Source organism: Chiloscyllium punctatum, chromosome 26 (genome assembly GCF_047496795.1).
Source record: "Chiloscyllium punctatum isolate Juve2018m chromosome 26, sChiPun1.3, whole genome shotgun sequence".
In the NCBI taxonomy this organism is placed as follows: Eukaryota; Metazoa; Chordata; class Chondrichthyes; order Orectolobiformes; family Hemiscylliidae; genus Chiloscyllium; species Chiloscyllium punctatum.
In genome coordinates this window covers 75,295,610-75,314,241 of record NC_092764.1, presented here as the reverse complement: position 1 = coordinate 75,314,241, position 18,632 = coordinate 75,295,610, and the positions used below count along the sequence as shown (strand labels likewise).

The following is an 18,632-nucleotide window of genomic DNA, read 5'->3' as shown; positions in this document are numbered from 1 at the left end:
AGAGGAATTTAAATTCAGTCCATTAAATAAATTAGGAATAAAAAGTTAGTATCTGGAGCTGTGACCCTAAATCCATCTGGTTTAATAATGTCCCTTAGTGAAGGAACTCTGTCCTCCTTACATGGTCGGGCCTATGTGTGACTCCAGCCCCACAATAAAGTGATTGATTCTGACCCAGCAAGCCGCTTGGTAGTATGAGAGTCTAGCACCACGATAGACTGCAGCAATTGCTGCATCTCCTGATGTCTCATCACCACCTTCTTAGGGGCAATCTGTGGTGGACATTAACCCCTGGGTCTTGCCAGCGATGCCCACATCCTACGGGTCAATAACCATTTTTTTTCAAGAAGGTAGCCTTCACATTCCCCACACAAAAGCCGTTGTACACTTCAAACCTTTGGATGTTGCTGTTATAAAGCTGACCTCGTAAAATGGATCATTGCACCTAAAGTAAAGTTGTAACGGCCTGTACACCCTGGGAGAGTGATGCAGGCGGATTGGACAGTAACAATCCCAAAGGGAATACTTAAAATGGAAAAGAGCTGCAGGTTTATGGAGGGATGGACTAATCGGGAGAGCCAGCACAAACAAATGTCTTTTAATGATTAAAAGTCACTCCCAGACAAATCATCCTTCGTCTTGCCCTCCTAACCACAAAATAATCTTGTTCAGTGTTGACAGGAAGCCTCCTCCTATCCAAGGGGGAAGAGCCCCACCTCTGAAGACATCATCACGTCCAGTACATTGCTGAGGAATGTTAATCGTTTGTGATGTTTTTCCTGTCGTGGTGTTATCACAACCTGGTTTCCTGTTTTCCATTCCTTTTTGTTTCTCCCCCACCCGTCCACACAGCCGTCCGAAGATTCTGGCTCACCCTGACCTCTCTCCTGATGTCGACATTGTGTCACCGGGACCCCTGATTTCCCAAGATGCACTGGAGCAGCTGCAGAATAAATATGTCGGCGCTGTCCGGGTGAGTTGGAGACCTTTCCTTAAAGGACTTTTAACTTTGGTAGGGTCCACTGAAACTTACACTTTTCAGCTGCAAAGCGCAAATCTGAACTTCAAGGGGGAAACAAAAGTACAGGACAATCATACAGCACGGAAACAGACCCTTCGGCCCAAAGGAAACAAGTCCCACCTACCTGCTCTTGGCCCACATCCCTCCAAACCTTTCCTGTTCATGTATTTATCTAAGTGTCCTTGTAAGTTTGAGATTAAATAAGGCGGTGGCTCACTTTGAGCTCATAGGTACAATTCTCAGTTGACGTCCGGAATCGTTTAATCTCAAAATTGGATTCCATTGTCTAACCCAGAGTCTTGGGATGTGCTGGGGGCGGAAGGGGAGAGCAGGCATGGCTATAGGACTCAAAAGAGCACAGATCAGTCTGGGCTTGGCCCCTGCAGATAATTTCCTGGGGAGAGAAGAAAAACTGTATAGAGAACATGCCATAGGAGGAGGGAGTCTCACTCAGTGAATTACACATAAGGAAGAACATGTTGGCTCAACCAGTTCATCCTCTCCTTCTTCAGCAATCTTTCCACCACCTGCCTGTCTTATCCCTGGATCCCCTCACTATTTCTCCATTACTAATCAACCCTTCTGGCCCAGACGTAGGGCCACAACCACATCCAGGTTTCCTTTCTCATCAGCCTGTTTGCCCATCCCCTTGACCAGCCCATCCTGAGGTGGACTTGAACTCGGGTCTTCCAGAGGGAGGAGCATTCAAAATGGATTTCACCTCGGTGTACTGTTCACTATGTGGTTGGTGCAGTCAATACCCTTGTTCCTCCGGTAACTACAGAGTACTGGTTGTCAAATGCGCTAGTGCCTCTGAGTCAAGTATCGGTCAACACTCATATTGGCCACCCTCTATCGAACGCTGTTGACATGGCATCTAATTGATATGTCAGCCAAATGATTGGCTGGGTGTACCACCTCATGCGTTGTGAAACTCAGCAGTGATTGTCACTGACTGGATATTCTCACAAAGCTCGGCCTGATGACCTGCTGGAACTATACGGCCTCCAACCTGTCAGAAGCGGGTTCCTAACTCCGTCTCCAGCAGAACACATCTAATAGGCTGTTGTTCAGTTGGGATGGTGGTTGAGTTGTCCCAGAGTAAGGTCAAGCAAAAGCCATAACTATTTCGGTACATCCATTCTGGTATAATTGTGAGGCTATCCATTTTCGTCAGAGGAATAGAAAGACAATGTCTTATCGAAACGGAGAGAAACTTCAGAATGCTTCAGCGCAGAGGGATCTTGGTATCTTTGTGCATGATTCACAGAGAACTGGTATGCAAGGTACAACAAGTAATAAGGAAGACAAATGGAATTTTGCCATTTTTTGTTAAAAGAATAGAGTATAAATCTAGGGAGATAGTTGCTACACCAGTCCAAGGCATTAATGAGATCAAACATGAAGTATTGCATACTTTTTGATCCCCTTATTTGCTGTGGGATGTAGTTGCTATGGAGACAGTTCAGAGGAGATACGATTTTGATTCCAGACATAAGGGGCTTGTTTTATGAAGAGAATTTTAGACTTATTCTATCTGGAGATTAGAAGAATGAGGGGAGACTATTTTCCCTAGAGCGTCAGAGGCTGAAGGGTGACCTTATGGAGGTTTATAAAATCATGAGGGGCATGGACAGGGTAAATAGGCAAGGTCTTTTCCCTGGGGTGGGGGAGTCCAGAACTAGAGAGGTTGGCATCATGCAGAGGGTGGCACGAGTATGAAACAAGCTGCCAGAGGAAGTGGTGGAGGCTAGTATAACTACGAGATTTAAAAGGCATCTGGATGGGTACATGAATAGGAAGGGTTTAATGGGATATGAAACAAAGGGGATTCCTGATGAAGGGCTTATGCCCGAAACATCGATTCTCCTGCTCCTTGGATGCTGCCTGAGCTGCTGTGCTTTTCCAGCATCTCACTCTCGGATATGAGACAAATGCTGGTAAACGGGACTAGATCAGTTTAGGATATCTGGTTGGCACAGACAAGTTGGACTTAAGGGTCTGTTTCCTTGCTGTACACCTCTCTGACTCTTTGTAACTGATGTATATATGAGATGCCAAAGGTGATTAATGAAGAAATCTAGAATGAGAGGTCATAGTTTTAGGCGAAGGGGCAGCAGATTTAAAACAGAGATGAGGAGAAATACTTCTCTCAAAGGGTCATGAATCTGTGGAATTCAATACCGCACAAGTGTGGTGGATTCTGGGACACTGAATAACCTGAAAGGGGAGATAGGTGGATTTTTAATTACTGAGGGATGGAAGGGTTATGGGGAGGGGCAGGAAAGTGGAGTTGAGACCAAATTGAGATCGGCCATATTGAATGGGCGAGCAGGCTCGAGGGGCTGAATGGCCTACTCCTGCTCCAAGTCATTAAAGGAGATGGAAGGAAAGGTCAGGTCATTTGCCCTCTCTATCGGAAGTGGAAGGATTGCTCTGAGTAGGTGATTCAGTTGGGAGAGAGCCAGCCCAAATTGTCCACTGAGTCCAAGTTGAACGATCCAAATGGATTACCGGATTGTCATTGTTTGCTCACCCAAGGTGGCGGTGTCGGACTGGATGCAGAAAGCCCTGGAGGCAGAGGTGAACGACTGGTACCGAGAGGAGGAGCCTGAGTCTGACCATGAAGGTTACTACCACTCCAGTCTGCCGGTAATTGTGACCCAGGTCAGTATGTGAGCCCAAGTCCATTTCCACTGCTCTGTGTCGGGCTCTGTATGTGGAACATGGTGTGCTATATATATACCGCTGGGGATCAGCAACCAGGTAAGGGCTGCTGCTGTTCCTGATCTAAATGGTCTCCTTATTTTCGTTATCAAGGAATGGTGACCCCCATTAATAGACTGTGGTTGCTTGTTATTCATGGAGGGAGCACAAGGATGTGGCACTGAAGTGGATGATGGTATGATCTAGAATGGCAGAGTACACGTGAGGGGCCAAATGGCTCCAATATTCCCATGTTTCTATGAACAGAAGACCCTTGAATTGAAGTTAAGTCTTCAACGAGCCCCTTCCACACAGGATGTTCAGGCACATCAGAGTACATTGGACTCATAGAAGATCATGGAGCTCCTGATCTGGTGATCTGAGGTCCAGGTACATACCCTGTACCCTCTAAGACTTCAGTGGCCCCTTCTTCACTCCCTGACGCACCCATGCAATCCTTGACAGGGAGATGGAGGGTGAAAAGAGGCTATTCTACCACATCAGGCAGCATAACCGAACCCGTTCCATCTTCACCCAAATATCCATGCACAGTTACGGATGAATGGAGCAGAAACCCTCTCTGATACACGCTCCCACTCTTAACCCAGGGATATCGAAACCAAGTGGTATCGGCCTGTAGCTTCCCCCACCCTTAGAGGCTCCAGCGTTAGGGTAAAAAGTGCATCCCAAGACCAGACTTCAGGAGTGGGGCCTAACCACAGGCAGTCTGCTACATCAGTCTCTCACCTGGTTAGCACTGTTCCTGGAGTCATGACAAAATTTTATCTAGGTACGTGAAGACACAAATTTATCTGTTGGATAGTCCCAGGTCAACAGAAGACACTGACCAGGTTCCTGTACTTAAACGGAACTACTACCCATTACAAATTAGGTCATTTTAATCACAAGAAGACAGTTATAAACAATCAATGTAAGCTCTACTAGTTACAACTCTGAGCTATTTCTGAAGCCCTGACACACGTACGTACATTCACATAAAGATTTAAAAAGTTGGTGTTATGGGTGGAGGAAAAACAAATATTTCAAAGAGTTCAATTGTATTATTTCTCAGAATTCAATAGGGTGTTCCTTTTGTTTACCAAGTCCTTTGGTTCTCTGGTCTTTTCACTTCTTCGCAGGAGCCACAGAGCAACTGGCTCAAAGTGTCCGACTCATTGTTGTACAGCTTATTGCAACTGGGTGGGAGAAAACAACTGGTTTCCTTTAACTTAAGGTATTTTACTGGAGAGAGAGAGAAAAAAAAACACACCACCCCCACTTCCAAAGATCCAAACTGCGTCGTTCATACCCAAAGGCTTTTCAGGAACCAATCAGAGAGTTGTCGTCGGGCAGATGCCATTTGCCATCCACAGCTGGTCACAGTTCCACAAACCAATCAGCAACCTGTTGCCAGCCGAATCTTTCTCTGTATACACACCCCGGTGCAAGGTTGTCTTCTCTTACACCTCCCACACTGCTTATAAAGCAACAGTGTCAACACAACCCTTAATGAGGAACTCACTTCTTAAAAGTGCAGCGATTCCTGTCTAAGTCCCAGGATAGAGAAAGACAGGATCGATTTGGATTATATTCACTGGAGTTTAGGAGAATGAGGGGAATCTCTATAAAATTCTAAAGGGACTACACAGGGCAAATGCAGGAAGGATGTTCCCCATTGACCAGGGAGTCCAAATCAGGGCTCACAGTCTAAGGATATGGGGTAGACTGTAACTAATCCAGCCCCTGAGGAAAGGCCCCAGCTATGATGGGTTCCCCTCTTAATTACTCTTCCCCCCCCCTCCACCCCACTCCTCCCCTCTCCCCACCACTACCCTTCTGGACTCATCATAACGTTTTAGTCCCCGGTGTTTTTTCTTTGAGAAGGATTCTGTAGACTAGAAAGAGAAAAACTATTTCCTCTGGTGGAACTTTCTGGAATAAGGAGATCTATTCTACCTCAGATTTAGAACTCTCTTGTTCCTGGCTGATGTTAGGAAGAGGAGGATCAGTGCATTGAGGTCAACTGAAAAGACACAGTCTTTATCATAGAGTCCTTACAGTGTGAAAATAGACCATTCAGCCCGACAAGTCCACACTGACCCTCCAAACTGTAACCCACCTAGACCCATTCCCCTACATTTACCCCTGACTAATGCATGAAGGGCCAAATGGTCTCTTTCCCCACTGTAGGGATTCTACAATACGCACGCAGCCTTTCACTCACTTACAGTAGTGGAAATCTGAACCTACCTTCCTTAAAAATGGAGTGAAAATGTTGACACTGATGGTGTTTAGCAACTAATCAATCTCGATATCGAATGGTGTTACAGGGAAAGGAGGAGAAAGTCGTCTTCTGTTCCTCCATTCCCCACCAGTATCCTAAATAAGACCAGTAAACTGATGGGAGATTGACAGCACCTCTCAAACCCACAATCTAGAAGGACAAGGCCAGCACATACATGGGAACACCAGCTCCTGCAGGTTCCCATCTGAGCCACTCAGCGTCCTGGCTTGGGCATATATCACTGTTCCCTCACTGTCAATGGGTCAAAATCCTGGAACCCCAGGCCTAATGTCACTGGGAATGTCCCTCCATCTCAGACTGCTGTGGCTCACCACAATCTTCTCAATTGGGAATTAGCAACAAATAAATGCTGGGTCAGCCAACAATGTCCATCTTCTCAAGGGTTAACTTAGAATCGAGATGGTGATCACATAATTAGTATAGGTCATTACCTCAATTAGTGATACACTCAGTATTTAGTGTACGTGTGTATAACCTTACCAATGAGAGAAAAGTACTCCATAGCACAGTTCCTGCATATATCCTTAGTCACAGCGATAATAACTGAAGTTTTAAAGAAAGTGAATAAATGATCAGATAATGGGAGACGTTGACGAAGATTGCTGTATGTTGTGGTGCCTTTCGTGAATGGTTGTCTTGACTTTTGAACTTTGACCTTTGCTATCCAGATGCTGGAAGAGAATGTCCAAGTGGCGATGGTCATCAGTGACTCTCTCAGGGACCAAATGGTCACAATGGCCCTGCAGGAATTGGAGTCCTTCCTGTGCAGGTAACCGGTGAACATAGGTAATGACGCAGTGGTTTGTACCTTAACAGCTCATTATCGTGACCATCAAAATGTGAGAAATGTGTCCTGGAACGTCACATTTTCCTGACCCAGATTTGTTGATGTTGAATAGTAGTGTTTTGGTGAAGGATAAAGTTGAAAAAAGTGGTGTTTGCAAGGGACATTGGACAGCTTGAATAGCCAAACTGTGATGGTATCGAACTTGTTCACCAGTGCGTGTTTGTTCAATCCACTAGCGGCTCTGCCAATCTCTTTCAAATCTCATTCCCTGAAATCCTGGTAAGATCAGCCAATGGTGGCATCTCTCCAGGATACCTGATGATCATTGCAATTGCAGATTAAGAGACCACTAGTGCAAGTTTACCCAAGCAACTGTGAGCCATTCAATTTGGACTTGTGGTCAATGTTTGGGCTGAAAGGTTATGCTCATTTCCGTGATTGTGTTTGCAATGCTATTCGCGGTGCTGAACGACTGTGCAATTCAGCCAGGGAGGCAGGGGGAGGGGCTGCAACACAAATTGATGTGACCCTACACACCTCTTAACGCCAGCCTGTGCCACTTGAAGTCAAACAGACTGCACCTCCGAAAGGTGTGGTGCATACTGGCTGCTGCAGGGGTCTGGAGCTGTGTTGTGTGGGAAACGTTGGGAGACCTTCAGGAAGAACTCGAAAAGGGTGCAACATGTGAGATGGTGAAGCCTCCAGGTTTTCAGAGACCCGCACTGCAGTTCCTGGTTGACACACCAGGTCAGCTATTCAAGGAGGCTGTTGACTGAACCAACTTTTCACCGATCCTCCAATAACCTTCCTGTCAACCATGAGGTCGTCAAACACAACGATCGTGCAACTTAGCCGGTGATGCCAGGAGATAGCGCTGGTGAGAAGGTTGGCACTTCCAGCTGAATGCAAGTCTAGCTTTATGTATTTTCTCTCCATAACACCAGAGTTGGGCTGTGATTGATGTTACAATCCACCTACTCAGCAATCTCTCGCCGTGAACATGTGGAACACTTACGCTGTTCCGATCAACAACAGCACGGTGATCTGCATGGTCCTCATCTTGAGCGAGCCCCTCACAATTTCTAACCTGAATGGCCCGGTGGTTAGCACCACTGCCTCACGGCACCAAGGACTCAGGTTCGATTCCAGCCTTGGCCAACTGTCTGTCTGGAGTTTGTCCATTCTCTCTGTGTCTACAAGAGTTTCCTCTGGGTGCTCCGGTTTTCTCCCACAGTCCAAAGATGTGCGGGTTAGGTAGATTGGCCCATAGTGTGGAGGCATGGTGGGTTAGCCATGCAAAATGCAGGGTTACAGGACTCGGGTAGGGGATGGGTCTGGCTGTGGACATGTTGGGCCGAATGGCCTGTTTCCACACTGTAGGGATTCTATGAAAACCAAAACCAAATTGGAAGGATGTTATTAAATTAGAATGGGTTCAGAAAAGTGTTACAAGGGTGTTGCCAGGGTTGGAGGATTTGAGGTATAGGGAGAGGCTGAACAGGCTGGGGCTGTTTTCCCTGGAGTGTTGGAGGCTGAGGGGTGACCTTATAGAGGATTTATAAAATAATGAATAGGGTGAAAATCCAAAGTCTTTTCCCTGGGGTTGGGGAGTCCAGAACTAGAGGGCATAGGTTTAGGGTTAGAGGGGCAAGATATGAAAGGGACATAAGGGGCAACTTTTTCACACAGAGGGTGGTGTGTGTATGGAATGAGCTGCCAGAGGAAGTGGTGGAGGCTGGTACAATTACAACATTTAAAAGGCATCTGCTTGGGTATATGAATAGGAAGGGTTTGGAGGGATATGGGCCAAGTGCTGGCAAATGGGACTTGGACATTGGGATGCCTGATGGCAGTGGACAAATTGGGCCGAAGGGTCTGTTTCCGTGCTCTCTGACTGTATGAGACCCAGCCCTTCCAGGACCTTCCAGGATTTGTGTCTTGAAGTCCTTACCATGAGTCAAATGTGGTATCACGTCGCACCAAATCATTCCCCATCCAAGGATATACTGAGTGACCTATCCTGAGGAGGAAGGTACCATAAAACTCAGATAATCCACACCTTTTAACTATTCACTAACTCTATCTAGCAGATAATACTGGACAGAGGTTGCAGGTTGTTTGTGGGAGGATGGAGATACTACATGTCAGGTAACACGGGAATTAATTTCTGCCTAATACCACCCTTTCTGTGTGCCCTGATCTCTCGCTAATAGAGGGAAACTGCTCTGGCCCTGAGTGGACTGCGGTTCGTTAGCTCCTCTCTGTTAGCTTACGTCCCCACAGATTCTGCCAGACCTGCTGAGTATTTCCTGCATTGTCGGTTGGTGCTGGATATAGGTGGCTGCCCAGCGAACATTGGGGACGGTGAAAGTGATGGGAGCTCTCCCTGAACCTTTCTCATCTTCTCTGTCCTTGATGTACCCTTCTCACAGGTTCCGAGAGGCGGTGATCAGTTATGGTAAAGAACGACAGAAGCCCTCCCAGCCCAAGTATTACTTGCTGTATCTGCTGGCTGTTGTTAACAACTGTATAGCAATCAGGTATGTGACCAGCAGAGGGAAGGAAAGACTCACATTCATCATGGCCACCAGACATCTCCAAACACTATACACCCAACGAGGCTCTTATTGAAGTTAAGTCATTGTTGAAAAGTCAGGAAAGTAGCAACCAATTTGAACACAGTGAACAGCAGAGTGGCATGGTGCCTCAGTGGTTAGCACTGCTGCCTCACAACACCAGGGACCTGAGTTTGATCCCTGCCTTGGGCAACTGTCTGTGTGAAGTTTGCACGTTTTCCCCGTGTCTGCGTTGGGTTCCCTCCGGGTGCTCCAGTTTCCTCCCACGGTCCAAAGATGTGCAGGTTAGGTGAATTGGCTATGCTAAATTGCCCCATAGTGTTCAGAGATGTGTAGGTTAGGTGCATTAGTCAGGGGTTAAATATAGGGTAGGGGAATGGGTCTAGGTGAGTTACTCTTTGGAGGGTTGGTGTAGACTTGTTGGGCTGAAGGGCCTGTTTCCACACTGTGAGGATTCTATGATCAGATAGATGATATGGCTTGAGGGATAAATAGTTTCCAGGACACTGGGGGGGGTGCTGGGTAAAAAATGCCATTGGATCTTCTATATCCATCTGAGCAGGTAAATAGCAACTCGGTCTGATGTCTCATCTGAAACACTGCTCCTCCAGCAACACCGCACTCCCACAGTTCCGTGTTAGCGTGTCGGCAATTATTTCCGTTCTGTTTGTCCACGGAGTGGGACTTAAATCCTATGATTCAGAGGTGAGAGTTCTCCTAACTAAGTCACACATTGTCTGAGTCTCCCGTACCACTGATCGCAACTGCACTGTACTTTTGCAGGTGCAACGACACTGGAGTGGGCCATTCATCCCTTCAAATCTGCTCTCTCATTCATGTCAACCTCATCTCACATTCTCACACTATCCCCCCGCTCTTTATCTTTATATAAAACCGATGAACCTCAGTCTTGTAATTAGTCAATGACCGAACATCCATAGTCCTGCTGGGATACCATCAGTGGTCTATTAGCATTCACACACAAAACACAGGAGGCTGTTCCTCCACATCAGGAAGTGGGTGGGGACCAACCTCATTCTACATGGACAGATGCTGCAACGTTTACATGACTCCTCTCCCTCCCATCCCTACTTTGTGTCTCAGGAGATGCATCCAGTGGCTGCAGCAGCAAGGCAACCAGGGTTCCCATGGCGACGGCTGCAATAAGTTACCTCAACCCATTGATACGGCCTTGGACCGAGCAATGAAAAAAGGCTGCAGGCTGCTGATAGATGAGATGCTGTCAGAACTCCAGGTACTGAACTGTACAGGAACCTGAGAGGATTGGGGTGGGCTGGATGTTAGAGAACCAGAATTCAATTATTGTATACAGCAACATAATGTTTCCTGCCGCACGGTTAGCAATCCAGATCAATCATCCAGAGAACTGTGAGTTCAAGGACATTTGAAAGCTTATCATCAATTGAAGTTGGTGTCAAAATCAAACTGGTTCCCTTTTGCCCTCTTACCCAGCCTGTGATTTGAGTCCCTCATCAACATCAACTGAAGGGCTTGGCAACCCACAAAGTTGTATGAAGCAAAGCCCTGCCTTGCCGATGAAGCCCATATCTCAAGGTTTAATTGTATTTAAAAGAAGCTGTCAGTTATTTTCAGAAGAGGTCTGATATCGAGCCTTTCGGTCCCCTCACTGTGGTGAGGTGAAGTTGCGATCTGCTGGTCAAGTGAAGAGTCTGGGGGTGTAGGATGTGCTATCAATGCATTGTGCCACCACTCTGATCACTCACCTCCCTCGTTCTAACCCCTGTCCTGATGCATCATGGATTGACTTGTGGCCTTGTCAATCAAGTACTGGCCAGGAGACAAGTTGTACAAAACTGATTCTCCCTCATGAGAGACCTAGGTAATGAATAGAGTGGGAATTAGTTTCATGGAGTTAGAGGGAAGGTTGTTAGCCCAGTGGTATTATCAACATATTATTAATCCAAACTCACCAGGTTAGGACTGGGGACCTGGGTCTAAATCCCATTGTTACAGACTGTGGAGTTTAAATTCCATTTTTAAAAGTCAGGAATGATGACCATGAAACTGTTTCTAATTGTTGGGAAACACCCATCTGGTTCACTAATGCTTTGCAGGGAAGGAAATCTGCCAAATTTATCTAGTCTAGCCTATATGGTGGCACAGTGGTTAGCACTGCTGCCTCACAGCACCAGGGATCAGGGTTCAATTCCCACCTCGGGCAACTGTCTGTGTGGAGTTTGCACATTCTCCCCGTGTCTGCGTGGGTTTTCTCCGGGTGCTCTGGTTTCCTCCCACAATCCAAAGATGTGCAGGTTAGGTGAATTGGCCATGCTAAATTGCTGGTAGTGTTAGGTGCATTAGTTAGGGGAATGGGTCTAGGTGGGTTGCTCTTCGGAGGGTCGGTGTGGACTTGTTGGGCCAAAGGCCCTGTTTCCACACTGTAGGGAATCGAATCTAATCTACATGTGACTGACAGCAACGTGGTTGACTGTTAACTGTTAAATAAATACTGACCGAGCAATTTTGGGAATAAGTAAAGGGAAAACTCTTCAGAACTTGGCAAATGGAACATTGCTGGGACAACCTGGTGGGAGCTTTACTCTGTATCTGGCTCTGTCTTGGGGGCTTTTGATTGGGACTGTATAGAGGGAGCTTTGCTTCAGGGTTTTAAAGAGTAAAGGGAGCTTAACTCTATCCCTACCCCTGTGCTGTCTCTGTCTTGAAAGTGTTTGAAAGGGGACAGGCTAAAGGGAGCTTTACATTTCTTTCAGAGGAGTAAATATAGCTTTACATTCATCTTAAAAGCCTACAGGCAAAGTTGCTTTAATCTTAAATGAGAAAAGAAGCCTTACTCTGTATCTATCCCCATGCTGTCCCTGTTTGATGGGGACAGTACTGAAGAAGCACTTCCCTGTATGTAATCTCCTGTTGTCCTTGCCCTGGGAGTGTTTGTTCCAGTTCGTGGTTACGGAAAATAGCAGTGTGTTCCATTGCCCAATCTTGAGCTCTTTCATCTCAATAATCTTTATGAGAGTTGGCACAATGTTAGATATTAAACTTGTTGTGAATGTTTCCTCCAGCCCCACTTCCTCCAGCTGTGGTCTACGTCCTGGTTCTGTGGCTCTGATATTATCGACTCTATCTGCACTGTCATGGAGACACACTGTGGTCACTTCGGCCACATCAGGGAGCCCATCTTTCAGGTGAGCAACAACCTTTTTTTATTTCACTCACTGCCTTTCCCCCTCCTTTCATATCTCCTTTAACTAAATAATACAGCCTCCTGCAAGAGATTAGAAGTTGGGCCCACAGCAAAGATCCTGTCAATCGGCCCAAGTGTTTGTTGCTCAGGCCACTTCTGGAATGCACTGGGTAGTGGCACTGCCTTGGACCTGGGAGGTCTGGGTTCAAATCCCACTCCAGAACACCGATGGTTAAAGAGAGTGTTCATAATGTAGCCCAAACAGCATCAACTTGTTAAATCTTACAACAGAAGGAGAAAGTGAGAGACATTCTTTGAGATAGAAAAGAAAACTCCAGACTACAATGTTAATGTTACCATGGCAACCTGGACTCCTTGGGTGAACTGTAACCCCGGTGCAATAGCATCCTCTACTGGCAGAGATGTGCTGCTACATCAGCATTTAATTTCCCCTTTTTTTCATGTTCCTCAAAGGTGCTCAAAGGGAAAATATTATCGTCAGTGTCTGTGGCAAAGAGCTATCAGTGAAAGATTATCTTAATGCCTTTTCTATTCAGTCCCAACACTGTAGGGGTAATTCAGAAGGAGAAAGTTCTGCAAAAGTCAGGTTATTTCTCAGATATTCCTGACTTGTACTCCAAAGGTTTGTGAGGAAAAGCACCTCAGGGGCACTACCACAGGTACCCACTCCAGGCAAGAATAATCCAACACACTCCCACTTGTATACACCTGTACACCTACACCTGTATATACTCATACAACTACACTTCGGCTCATGTACTGCTGTGGGCACACATTCGCTCGCGCTTATAAAGGCTCTGCTGCTCAGAAAAGCACAAGTGAACACAAATATGCTTCAATTGCTTTACACACACACACACACACACACACAATATAAAGGTCTTTTCCCTGGGGTAGGGAAATCCAATACTAGAGAGCGTAGGTTTAAGGTGAGAGGGGAAAGATTTAAAAATGGACTTGAGGGTAACTTTTTCACACAGAGGGTGGTGCATGTATGGAATGAGCTGCCAGAGGAAGTGGTGGAGGCTGGTACAATTACAACATTTAAAAGGCACCTGGATGGGTACGTGAATAGAAAGGGATATGGGCCAAATTCTGGCAAATGGGAGTAGATTAATTTAGGATATCTGGTCAGCATGGAGAAGTTGGATTGAAGAGTCTGTTTCATGCTATACAGGTCTATGATTCAGTGACTCTATGACTACTTGAACTGAAGAGGTGGCCCGAATAATCTGGGCTCTGTTTTTTAATGCTTTCCATTCACTCAGCTGTACCGCAGGCACTCTGAGGCTCTGTGACCACCCTGCCGACTCCACACAAACTGAGAATTGAGTATCGTACTATTGGACCCATGTGATTTACACAAAGTATTTCCAGAAAACATGCAAGGGTCAGGAGGGAGGGAATATTAAACAGGTGATGAATAAACCTTAAAGAGGGAGAATCAGGCCTGAAAATATGAAGCCCACTGTTTCATTTTCCAAAAACATACTTTGTTCTTAAAATTTGTAACAGTAAAATTCAAGATATTTCAAACTGAAGAGTGCAGAAGGTACAATGAAAAATCTCTGGGAGTGGAGGTGCCTCAATATAATTGCAATAGGATCCCTTCAGTGTGGAAACAGGCTATTTGGCCCAACAAGTCCACACCGACCCTCTGAAGAGTATCCCAACCTGACCTATTGCCCTAGCTAATCCACCGAGACTGTACATCCCTGAACACAATGCGCAATTTATCATGGCCAGTTCACCTAACCTTCACACCTTTGGACTGTGGGAGGAAACCAGAGCACCTAGAGGAAACCCATGCAGACACGGGGAGAACGTGCAAACTTCACACAGACAGTCACCTGAGGCAAGAATCAAACCCGGGTCCCTGGCACTGGGAGGCAGCAGTGCTGAGCCACCGTGCCAGCCCAAATAGGGTATCTATAATGTACATTCCTTGCCAAGCCCACGGGCTGAAGGGGTAGCACCTAGACCCTTGTGATATTAGACCTGAAAGAGATTGGCTTACAATGGTACAGCAGCAGCAGCTGTCCCAGGTTTTAGTACATCCCCCAGTGTGTAGGCCGTTACCTGGTCAGGCACAAGGTGTAACCTCGCTCTGTGTGTTTGCTGACTCCGTAGTTCATGCTGTCTGAAGGCCTCCGTCTGGTAATCATTGATTACGTCCGCACGCTGGTGCTGAGGAAGATTGTCTGCAAAAACCCCACGGAACGAGAGAGGCTGTCAGACAGAATGGCCCGTGATGCAGAGAAACTGCACAAACTCTTCTGCAATCTGGTGAGTCCTAATATTTTGATCAGTTGTTACTGAGAAAACTTTGATTTTAAACGACCGAGCACCACAGCACTGACAACTCTAGATATCAATGAGGCGCAGCCCTCTAATTCTTCCTCATTACACATTAGTTACAATACCCAGTCCCTTCAAGATTGTTGCCTGACTATATGTGGGCTCATCTTAAAGGGGCAGCTGGATGCGCCAAACATGTTTGTTCCCTGCACAGCTACGTACCCACACACAGCGTAGAGGGAACATTGACATGGAGCTATGAAGGTGGTTTCCCCAAGCCTAACCAACCCAGCTCGTCTCGAAGGCAGCATCAGTCTCAATCTCTATTTTTACTTTCATAATGACTATTCCAACACATCCTTTCCTGGTTCCATTCCTGAAGGGTGTCATGCCACTCTGATGTTTTGTGGCCACACAGTTGTCAAATCGATGAAAGTTTTCATACTGTCAACTCCAATCTTTGACTTTCACCAAGCTGAAAGTTTGGCCTTATACTGCCCCCTAGTGTGGTGAAAAGGCTGTACCGTACCTATCCACCATAATACCTCAACCTCAATATTTCTTCATGTAACTTATATTTTTATATGGGCCTATCTTGGTCCTGAAGTTTATAATGCTATAATATTTTCAGCATGATTGAGGAGCAAGGACAGAGTGCTTAACTGAAATTAAAATCATTAGTTTTCATTTTGCTGAAAACAAAAGTAATGTAAAATCATAAACATGTTCTTACAAGGTACTGTACATGCATGTACACAGGGATACATAGAAATACAGGCACACACAGAGACATACATATAGTCACACAGACAATCACAAGCAACTGCAGACTGACATAAATATGCAAACAGACACATGTAGGCACGCAAAGATTGCATTCGAACATTAGCACAGAGACATTCAGACATATATACTTCACAAGACATATAGTGCATACAAACACAAAGATAAGCAACCACATACCCATATCTATAAATACATACCCATATCCATGACCACATACCCATATCTATAACCACATAACCATATCTATGACCACATACCTATATCTATAAACACATACCCATATCTATAACCACATACCCATATCTATGACCATGTTTACAAAGATACATGTACACAGGTAAACATGTTTACACATATACACACAGACACACATACATATACACATTCACACACACGTATGTGCACACACACACAAACACATACACTCTCACACACAAACACACACCGACTCTCTCTCACACGTACAAACACACACACTTTCACACACACAAACACACACCCACACTCTCTCTCACACACTCTCTCACACACACCCACACAAACACACGCACATACAGAAGCACTCACACACACATATATACACACACATTTAGATCCAGTTTACACAAACACTGAGACACCCAAAAGGTTCAGCCTTCCTCTGGTCACAGCTGCGGACAGTGCATGGAGTGAGCTTGACATTACACTATCCCCCTTCCAGTGAATGGTTCGATCCCTTTCCTCCCTACAGGGACTGGAAGAACCTGATCACCTCACCAGTGTGATTACTTCTGTATCGGAGCTTGTGAAACTGAAGGATACTTCCCTCCTCAGCCTGGAGGTCTCCTGCCTTGTAGCCAATTATCCCGACATCAGGTAACTCTTCTTCCAGGATATATCCAAGTGCCTCAGCCCGGCCCAACTGATCCACCTCCAACAGAGGGACTGCTGGGATCGATGATGTTGTACTGCTCGTTTGGATCCCAATACTATTTGACGTGTGCACTCCTAAGCCAATGTGGCTTATTGGCTGGGAGTGTGGGACAGATGTATACAACCAGTGGGGGCTGGTGGAGCTTCTTCTGTGTTGTGAGTGATTAAAGTGAAGAGCTGCTGTTATCTGCAGCCATGATAGCCCTCACTCTGTGAGGGATATTTTGTTCAGTATTTTGAGCAAACAGGGAAACATTCCCAATAGAAAGGCAGTCCTTCCTCCCTGACTAAAACAGATGAAAGGGAGTGTGTTAAATACTCACTCTACCTCTGTGGGTGGTGCTGACAGGTCCAGTATTTGTTCTAATGGAATTACGTTGGGTATGTGGCACCGGAACTGGCCATTCAGCCCAGCTTGTCCATGCTGGTGTTTACGTTCTACTTAAGATTCGTCCCACCTGTTATCACCTAAATCTACCATTGTCACCCTCAAGTCCCTCTCCCTGTAAATGCTATCCCTCGTTAGGAGAAAGCGAGGACTGCAGATGCTGGAGATCAGAGCTTAAAAATGTGTTGCTGGAAAAGCGCAGGAGGTCAGGCAGCATCCAAGGAGCAGGAGAATCGACGTTTCGGGCATAAGCCTGAAGAAGGGCTCATGCCCGAAACGTCGATTCTCCTTCTCCTTTGATGCTGCCTGACCTGCTGCGTTTTTCCAGCAACACATTTTTAAGCTGTTATCCCTCGTCGCCCTGGGGAAGTTGATCTTTGGCCTTTTTGAGTCATTACAGTATGGCTGAAGAGGGTGGACTTAGTCTGTCACAGCCTCATAACAAGGGACAGCTTATCTAGAGCTGCGTTGAGAAGATGGGCAGGCCCTATATACTTAATGGTATGGTCCTGGGGAGTGTTGCTGAACAAAGAGACCTTGCAGGTTCACAGATCCTTGAAAGTGGAGGTGCAGGTAGACAGGGTAATAAAGAAGGCGATTGGTAAACTTGCTGTGAGTGTCTACTTGGAATCCAGCCTCTGCAGCTTTTTTTGTCTCTAGAGGTAGTGGTGGAGGCTGGGACAATTACAGCATTTCAAAAGCATCTGGATGGGTATATTAATAGGAAGGGTTTAGAGGAATATGGCCCAAATACTTGGGATATGGCCCAAATATTAGGATATCTGGTCGGCATGGACAAGTTGGACCAAAGGGTCTGTTTCCATGCTGTGTATCTCCATGACTATGACTCTATAGGAGTTGGGAGGTCATGTTACAGCTGTACAGGACATTGGTTAAGCCAATTTTGAAGTTATGCATTCAAATTTTACTTTAGGAAAGATGTGGTTAAACTTGCAAGGGTTCTGAAAAGATTTGCAAGGATAGGGAGAGGCTGAACAGGTTGGGGCTGTTTTCCCTGGAGTTTTGGAGGCTGAGGGGTGACTTTATAGAACTTTATTAAATTGTGAGGGGAATGGACAGGAGGAATAGTTCCCCAGGGTAGGGGAGTCCAAAGCTAGAGGTCTTAGGTTTAGGTTGAGAGGGGGGACATTTAAAAGGGACCTAAGGGGCAATGTTTTCACGCAGAGGGTGGTACGTGTATGGAGTGAGCTGTCAGAGGAAGTGGTGGAGGCTGGTACAATTACAGCATTTAAAAGACATCTAGATGGGTATATGAATAGGAAGGGGTTAGAGGAATGTGGGCCGGGTGCTGGTAAATGGGACTGGATTAGTTTGGGATATCGAGTCAGCATGGACAAGTTGGACCGAAGGATCTGTTACTGTGCTGTACATCTCTATGACTCTATGACCCTCCAACCTTTTTGTAACACCACGTTTGCCAATATATCATGATTTAAATAATACTCTACCTTTCTGTTTTTCACAGCAAAGTGAACATAGCCTCCTCATCCTCTTGACTTGTCTAAATTCTTTGACGCCATCGATCACACCACCCTCTAATGATAGCCAGAGAATTGCCGACAATGGTTTCTCTTCCCACTCCTGCACTGTTACCTCTGGTATTCATCAAAAATCGATCTTTGGTCTT

General features: G+C 45.9%; 1 protein-coding gene across 3 annotated transcripts in view; it reads left to right on the top strand.

Annotated features, from left to right (window-relative positions):
- Window positions 1-18,632, top strand: part of exoc3l1 (exocyst complex component 3-like 1) — a 104,170-nt gene that overhangs the window by 74,691 nt on the left and 10,847 nt on the right. For 2 of the 3 annotated variants that reach the window (XM_072547665.1, XM_072547666.1), the window contains 8 exons: window positions 853-973; window positions 3,563-3,688; window positions 6,701-6,801; window positions 9,252-9,359; window positions 10,500-10,650; window positions 12,458-12,580; window positions 14,731-14,886; window positions 16,415-16,539. In XM_072547665.1, the coding sequence (XP_072403766.1) occupies window positions 853-973; window positions 3,563-3,688; window positions 6,701-6,801; window positions 9,252-9,359; window positions 10,500-10,650; window positions 12,458-12,580; window positions 14,731-14,886; window positions 16,415-16,539 (1,011 nt within the window). The remainder of the gene's footprint in view (window positions 1-852; window positions 974-3,562; window positions 3,689-6,700; window positions 6,802-9,251; window positions 9,360-10,499; window positions 10,651-12,457; window positions 12,581-14,730; window positions 14,887-16,414; window positions 16,540-18,632) is intronic. The other variant, XM_072547667.1, reaches the window with a different exon arrangement.